We start from the raw sequence: 7,797 nt of genomic DNA, 5'->3' as shown, positions 1-7,797 counted from the left end.
ATACCTGTTGGACAGGGTCAAGGGCGGAGGCTCCCGAGTTCCTGAGTGCTGGTTCCCTTGACCTGTCTGACTTGCAGTCACATCCTGCTGTCCCTGGCCACTGGCAGGATTTAAACTACTTACTCTGACAGGTGTGACTGCCTCCTGAAACACAGTGTCCAGGTAAGTCTCCCCCTCCCGGATGTGCCTCAGTGTTTGAAGCTCAGACTCCAGCTCATCAACTCAGTGGTTAGCACTGTTGCTTCACAACACCAGGGACCTGGGATTGATTCCCGGCTTGGGGTACTGTCGGTGTGGAGTCTGCACATTCCCACATTCCGCTGGGTGCTCCAGATTCCTCCCACATGTCCCAAACAAAGTGCTTGCTAGGTGAATTGGACATTCCAAATAGTCTCACTGCAGCCGAACAGGGGCGGGAATGCGGCAGTCTTCACAGTAACTTCTTTGCAGTGTTAATGTAAGCCAACTTGTGACAATAATAAAGATTATATTTTGGCGATACTATTGAACATTTAAACTGGGACTGTTGGATTAGGGGTGGGGGGTGCAGAGCTTTACCAACTGTGCACTCCCACCCCAGTGATTAACAGGCAGAACTACTTTTCCAAACTGGACATTCCAGATGTTGTCTAAACTGCTCTTTGTACAGCTGTTTCAGATCCTCTACCCCTTCTCCATCCCAGCCCCTCTTGGTGATAAAGAATAAAGTTAGATTAGCCCTGTTAGGCATCGAGAAATCTTTGCGAACCAATCATGTCAGCTACAGAATTACACAGGGAAACAAATCTGGTCAGTGACATTTATTTTCAAATGCAGCAACATGGCAGAACAGAAATTTAGCACAGAATAAAACAACAAGTTGGAGCACTCTTCACTGCTAAAGGATCAAAGTCAGTCAATCCAGGGTGAGCTTGTCAAACAGGTACTCTCCCGTGCCATTCTCAGGGGCTCCCAGTCTCTTCAGGTTGGTGATGTGATCTCCGAGCTTCTTGATCATCTTCACTTGTTCATCCAAGTAGTGAGTCTCCAGGAAGTCACAAAGCTGAAACAGGAGGACAGAAGAGAAATTAGTGTGGATCTTCCCCAGATGAAAATTCTTTCCCCCCCCCCCCCCCCCCCTCAAGATGGTAAAGTGGGTGTTGTGGGGAGATTGAGCCAGAATTACAAAAGTGGTAATTCACCCATTCTCCTGGGGAGTGAAAAGAAATATTGATGCCTCAGAATGGAATTTAGTCAAACCCAGCAATGGGAAACCCAAAATAATTCTGCAAATGACTCCAGATGCCAACATCACTGGAGAAGGAAACAAAAAGCAACTCACATGAGGATCAGTGTTCCCAGAGGAGAGTTTGTGCAGATCCAGCAGACTCTGGTTCACATTCTTCTCCATCTGCAGAGCTCTCTGCATTGCCTCCAGACCGTTGCTCCACTCATCCTGCTCTGGTTTCTGAAAGGGGAAAGAGAGAAAGGTCTTTTTTGTGCTGCACTAAGAATGTTGTGTAATGTGGGTTTAAATCATGGAAGGTAACATTGGAGGCCATTAGCTCTTGGGGCTAAAGTAAAAAAGGCAGAGTGAAATCATCTTTTATCTGTCGTCACACACTCCATTTTACTGCTGTTCATTCTAGAGGGTGGAGTAGCAAGATTTGGAAGTACAAAAAAAAGTCACTTCAAATTGCATCACCACAGAAGACTGTTAAATTCCAACCTTGACATCCTCCAGGACCATGCGGCCTCCACGTTTATTCTGGAATTCCATCAGTTTCTCAGCGTGTTCCCGTTCCTCATGTGACTGCTCCTTGAAGAACTCAGCAAAGTGACGCAGGGCAACATCATCTCGGTCAAAGTAAGAGGACTGCAGGTGGAGACAGTGGAAAAGAGGCAGGTCAGACCCCCAGCTATCAGATTCACCTCACCCTTCCTTGACCTCAATACTGGCCTCCAATTAGGGGTCCAGAGTTTTGGTTTTTATTGAAAACAAAATTGCATTGTCAATGCTTTTCCTCAGTATGTTGAAACCCATCCCTGTGGATGGTGGGAGGAAACCTGACCTGGAGTAAACCCACAGTGGGTCACCAGAGGGTTCCTGCCAATGAGGCAGCAGTGGTAACCACTGTGCAAGTAATAATGCTGTTTGGATTGAAGTTTGTTGACCCCAATGGGTTACATCCTTTCTCACACTAATGATGGAATATAGAAAATCCTTCAAATTCAGTACATCAGCCAGCCAATTACATTTAATTGCTCCTCTTAACATAAGAACATAAGAACTAGGAACAGGAGTAGGCCATCTGGCCCCTCAAGCCTGCTCCGCCATTCAATGAGATCAAGGCTGATCTTTGTGGACTCAGCTCCACTCTCCGGCCCGTACACCATGTCCCCGAATCCCTTCTTTCTTTAGAAAGATCTTTTTCTTAAAAATGTTTCAAGAAGGAGCCTCAACTGCTTCACTGGGCAAGGAATTCCAGAGATTTGTGGGCAGCACGGTAGCACAAGTGGATAGCACTGTGGCTTCACAGCACCAGGGTCCCAGGTTCGATTCCCTGCTGGGTCACTGTCTGTGCGGAGTCTGCACGTTCTCCCCGTGTGTGCGTGGGTTTCCTCCGGGTGCTCCGGTTTCCTCCCACAGTCCAAAGACGTGCAGGTTAGGTGGATTGGCCATGCTAAATTGCCCTTAGTGACCAAAAAGGTTAGGAGGGGTTATTGGGTTATGGGGATAGGGTGGAAGTGAGGACTTAAGTGGGTCGGTGCAGGCTCGATGGGCCGAATGGCCTCCTTCTGCACTGTATGTTCTATGTTCTATGTTCTATGTAGATTCACAACCCTTTGGGTGAAGAAGTTCCTCCCAAACTCGGTCCTAAATCTACTTCCCCTTATTTTGAGGCTGTGCCCGCTAGTTCTGCTTTCCCCGACCAGTGGAAACAATCTGCCCGCATCTATTCCCTTCATAATTTCATATGTTTCAATAAGATCCCCCCCGCATCCTTCTGAACTCCAATGAGTACAGTCCCAGTCTACTCAACCTCTCGTCATAATCTAATCCCCTCAACTCTGGGATCAACCTAGTGAATCTCCTCTGCACTCCCTCCAGTGCCTATGTCCTTTCTCAGGTAAGGAGACCAAAACTGAACACAATACTCCAGATGCGGCCTCACCAACACCCTATACAATTGCAGCATAACCTCCCTAGTCTTGAACTCCATCCCTCTAGCAATGAAAGACAAAACTCGATGAGCCTTCTTAATCACCTGTTGCACCTGCACACCAACCTTTTGCGACTCGTGCACCAGCACACCCAGGTCCCTCTGCACAGCAGCATGTTTTAACATCTTACCGTTTAAATAATAATCCATTCTGCTGTTATTCCTCCCAAGATGGATAGCCTCACACTTGGCAACATTGAATTCCATCTGCCAGACCCTAGCCCATTCACCTAACCTATCCAAATCCCTCTGCAGACAAAGAACAAAGAACAAAGAAATGTACAGCACAGGAACAGGCCCTTCGGCCCTCCAAGCCCGTGCCGACCATACTGCCCGACTAAACTACAATCTTCTACACTCCCTGGGTCTGTATCCTTCTATTCCCATCCTATTCATATATTTGGCAAGATGCCCCTTAAATGTCCCTATCGTCCCTGCTTCCACTATCTCCTCCGGTAGTGAGTTCCAGGCACCCACTACCCTCTGTGAAAAAAAAGTTGCCTCGTACATCTACTCTAAACCTTGCCCCTCTCACCTTAAACCTATGCCCCCTAGTAATTGACCCCTCTACCCTGGGGAAAAGCCTCTGACTATCCACTCTGTCTATGCCCCTCATAATTTTGTATACCTCTATCAGGTCGCCCCTCAACCTCCTTCGTTCCAGTGAGAACAAACCGAGTTTATTCAACCGCTCCTCATAGCTTATGCCCTCCATACCAGGCAGCATTCTGGTAAATCTCTTCTGCACCCTCTCTAAAGCCTCCACATCCTTCTGGTAGTGTGGCGACCAGAATTGAACACTATACTCCAAGTGTGGCCTAACTAAGGTTCTATACAGCTGCAACATGACTTGCCAATTCTTATACTCAATGCCCCAGCCAATGAAGGCAAGCATGCCGTATGCCTTCTTGACTACCTTCTCCACCTGTGTTGCCCCTTTCAATGACCTGTACTCCTAGATCTCTTTGACTTTCAATACTCTTGAGGGTTCTACCATTCACTGTATATTCCCTACCTGCATTAGACCTTCCAAAATGCATTACCCCACATTTGTCCGGATTAAACTCCATCTGCCATCTCTCCGCCCAAGTCTCCAGACAATCTAAATCCTGCTGTATCCTCAGACAGTCCTCATCGCTATCCGCAATTCCACCAACCTTTGTGTCGTCTGCAAACTTACTAATCAGACCAGTTACATTTTCCTCCAAATCATTTATATATACTACAAAGAGCAAAGGTCCCAGCACTGATCCCTGTGGAACACCACTGGTCACAGCCCTCCAATTAGAAAAGCATCCCTCCATTGCTACCCTCTGCCTTCTATGGCCTAGCCAGTTCTGTATCCACCTTGCCAGTTCACCCCTGATCCCGTGTGACTTCACCTTTTGTACTAGTCTACCATGAGGGACCTTGTCAAAGGCCTTACTGAAGTCCATATAGACAACATCTACTGCCCTACCTGCATCAATCATCTTAGTGACCTCCTCGAAAACCTCTATTAAGTTAGTGAGACACGACCTTCCCTTCACAAAACCGTGCTGCCTCTCACTAATACGTCCATTTGCTTCCAAATGGGAGTAGATCCTGTCTCTAAGAATTCTCTCCAGTAATTTCCCTACCACTGACGTAAGGCTCACCGGCCTGTAGTTCCCGGGATTATCCTTGTTACCCTTCTTAAACAGAGGAACAACATTGGCTATTCTCCAGTCCTCTGGGACATCCCCTAAAGACAGCGAGGATCCAAAGATTTCTGTCAAGGCCGCAGCAATTTCCTCTCCAGCCTCCTTCAGTATTCTGGGGTAGATCCCATCAGGCCCTGGGGACTTATCTACCTTAATATTTTTTAAGACACCCAACACCTCGTCTTTTTGGATCACAATGTGACCCAGGCTATCTACACCCCCTTCTCCAGACTCAACATCTACCAATTCCTTCTCTTTGGTGAATACTGATGCAAAGTATTCATTTAGTACCTCGCCCATTTCCTCTGGCTCCACACATAGATTCCCTTGCCTATCCTTCAGTGGGCCAACCCTTTCCCTGGCTACCCTCTTGCTTTTTATGTACGTGTAAAAAGCCTTGGGATTTTCCTTAACCCTATTTGCTAATGACTTTTCGTGACCCCTTCTAGCCCTCCTGACTCCTTGCTTAAGTTCCTTCCTACTTTCCTTATATGCCACACAGGCTTAGTCTGTTCCCAGACTTTTAGCCCTGACAAATGCCTCCTTTTTCTTTTTGACGAGGCCTACAATATCACTCGTCATCCAAGGTTCCCGAAAATTGCCGTATTTATCTTTCTTCCTCACAGGAACATGCCGGTCCTGTATTCCTTTCAACTGACACTTGAAAGCCTCCCACATGTCAGATGTTGATTTGCCCTCAAACATCCGCCCCCAATCTATGTTCTTCAGTTCCCGCCTAATATGGTTATAATTAGCCTTCCCCCAATTTAGCACATTCATCCTCAGACCACTCTTATCCTTGTCCACCAGTACTTTAAAACTTACTGAATTGTGGTCACTGTTACCGAAATGCTCCCCTACTGAAACATCTACCACCTGGCCGGGCTCATTCCCCAATACCAGGTCCAGTACCGCCCCTTCCCTAGTTGGACTGTTTACATATTGTTTTAAGAAGCCCTCCTGGATGCTCCTTACAAACTCCGCCCCGTCTAAGCCCCTGGCACTAAGTGAGTCCCAGTCAATATTGGGGAAGTTGAAGTCTCCCATCACCACAACCCTGTTGTTTTTACTCTTTTCCAAAATCTGTCTACCTATCTGCTCCTCTATCTCCCGCTGGCTGTTGGGAGGCCTGTAGTATACCCCCAACATTGTGACTGCACCCTTCTTATTCCTGATCTCTACCCATATAGCCTCACTGCCCTCTGAGGTGTCCTCTCGCAGTATAGCTGTGATATTCTCCCGAACACGTAGCGCAACTCCACCTCCCCTTTTACATCCCCCTCTATCCCGCCTGAAACATCTAAATCCTGGACCGTTTAGCTGCCAATCCTGCCCTTCCCTCAACCAGGTCTCTGTAATGGCAACAACATCATAGTTCCAAGTACTAATCCAAGCTCTAAGTTCATCTGCCTTACCCGTAATGCTCCTTGCATTAAAACATATGCACTTCAGGCCACCAGACCCGCTGTGTTCAGCAACTTCTCCCAGTCTGCTCTGCCTCAGAGCCACACTGTCCCTATTCCCTAGTTCTCCCTCAATGCTCTCACCTACTGACCTATTGCTCCCGTGCCCACCCCCCTGCCATACTAGTTTAAACCCTCCCGTGTGACACTAGCAAACCTCGCGGCCAGGATATTTATGCCTCTCCGGTTTAGATGCAACCAGTCCTTCTTATACAGGTCACACCTGCCCCGGAAGAGCTCCCAGTGGTCCAGATAATGGAAACCCTCCCTCCTACACCAGCTGTTTAGCCACGTGTTTAGCTGCTCTATCTTCCTATTTCTAGCCTCACTGGCACGTGGCACAGGGAGTAATCCCGAGATTACAACCCTCGAGGTCCTGTCTTTTATCTTTCTGCCTAGCTCCCTGAACTCCTGCTGCAGGACCTCATGCCCCTTCCTGCCTATGTCATTAGTACCAATATGTACAACGACCTCTGCCTGTTTGCCCTCCCCCTTGAGGATTCCCTCTACCCGTTCGGAGACATCCTGGACCCTGGCACCAGGGAGGCAACACACCATCCTGGAGTCTCTTTCACGTCCACAGAAGTGCCTACTTTTTTTAAATTTCAAAGTTACTGTCAACTATCTGTTTCCTAGCACTAGATTTCTAATATTTCTAGACTTCCGGTATCCTCTGCACTTTTTGCTTTACCACTCACCTTTGTGTCGTCTGCAAACTTTGCCACATTGCACTTGGTCCCCAACTCCAAATCATCTATGTAAATTGTGAACAACTGCAGGCCCGACACTGATCCTTGAGGGACCCCACTAGTTACAGGTTGCCAACCAGAGAAACACCCATTTATCCCCACTCTCTGCTATATTAGTTAACCAATCCTCTACCCACGCTACCACTTTACCCTGAATGCCATGCATCTTTAGTTTATGTAGCAACCTTGTGTGGCACCTTGTCAAAAGCTTTCGGGAAATCCAGATATACCACATCCATTGGCTCCCCGTTATCTACTGCACTGGTAACGTCCTCAAAACATTCTACCAAATTAGTCAGACACGACCTTCAATTGGAAAGAAGAGGTTTAGGTACCTTCAAACTAAGCATTCTACCAGAAACTTCACAGAATCCTGGAGTTAATTATAGATCCAAACTGGAAACAGCAATTCTAAAATAGGGACAAACACCTGCCTGGAGTGTTCAATCTATTCAGTCTGGGGAGGGAATATATCTAAAGACAGCTCATTAACCTAGAGAAACTCTACCTGCTCAGAAAGCAACAAAGCCACAGTCTTAAATTGAAAATAGGACTCCCAAAAATGTAAAACTCACCATGGAGAGGTAAACATAGGAGGAATAGAGCTCCAGGTTGATCTGCTTGTTAACAGCATCCTCACAGTCCTTGTGGTAGTTCTGACGCACTTGGGAAGCCATCTTACTGGTTAAGAGTCAAAGTC

At 47.2% G+C, this 7,797-nt stretch overlaps 1 protein-coding gene across 1 annotated transcript; it reads right to left on the bottom strand.

Moving 5' to 3' along the window:
• Nucleotides 1–784: 784 nt before the first annotated feature.
• Nucleotides 785–7,797, bottom strand: LOC140403788 (ferritin heavy chain, oocyte isoform-like). Its single transcript, XM_072491953.1, has 4 exons — nt 7,673–7,797; nt 1,709–1,855; nt 1,322–1,447; nt 785–1,042 (listed from the first exon to the last, which is right to left on the bottom strand). The coding sequence occupies exons 1-4, from the start codon at nt 7,772–7,774 to the stop codon at nt 896–898; spliced, it is 522 nt and encodes a 173-aa protein (XP_072348054.1). The 5' UTR covers nt 7,775–7,797; the 3' UTR covers nt 785–895.

This window comes from Scyliorhinus torazame, chromosome 29 (assembly GCF_047496885.1).
Source record: "Scyliorhinus torazame isolate Kashiwa2021f chromosome 29, sScyTor2.1, whole genome shotgun sequence".
Lineage (NCBI taxonomy): Eukaryota > Metazoa > Chordata > Chondrichthyes > Carcharhiniformes > Scyliorhinidae > Scyliorhinus > Scyliorhinus torazame.
Note: the sequence above shows the minus strand (reverse complement) of the source record. Positions and strands in the feature narration are given on the sequence as shown.

Excerpts from the sequence above, each read along its gene's own strand:
- LOC140403788 (XM_072491953.1), bottom strand. The coding sequence starts at position 7,774 with ATGGCTTCCCAAGTGCGTCAGAACTACCACAAGGACTGTGAGGATGCT. Across the intron at positions 1,448-1,708 it reads TGGTCCTGGAGGATGTCAAG|AAACCAGAGCAGGATGAGTG; the intron begins GTTGGAATTTAA and ends TTCCCCTTTCAG. Across the intron at positions 1,043-1,321 it reads CTGGGAACACTGATCCTCAT|CTTTGTGACTTCCTGGAGAC; the intron begins GTGAGTTGCTTT and ends CTCCTGTTTCAG.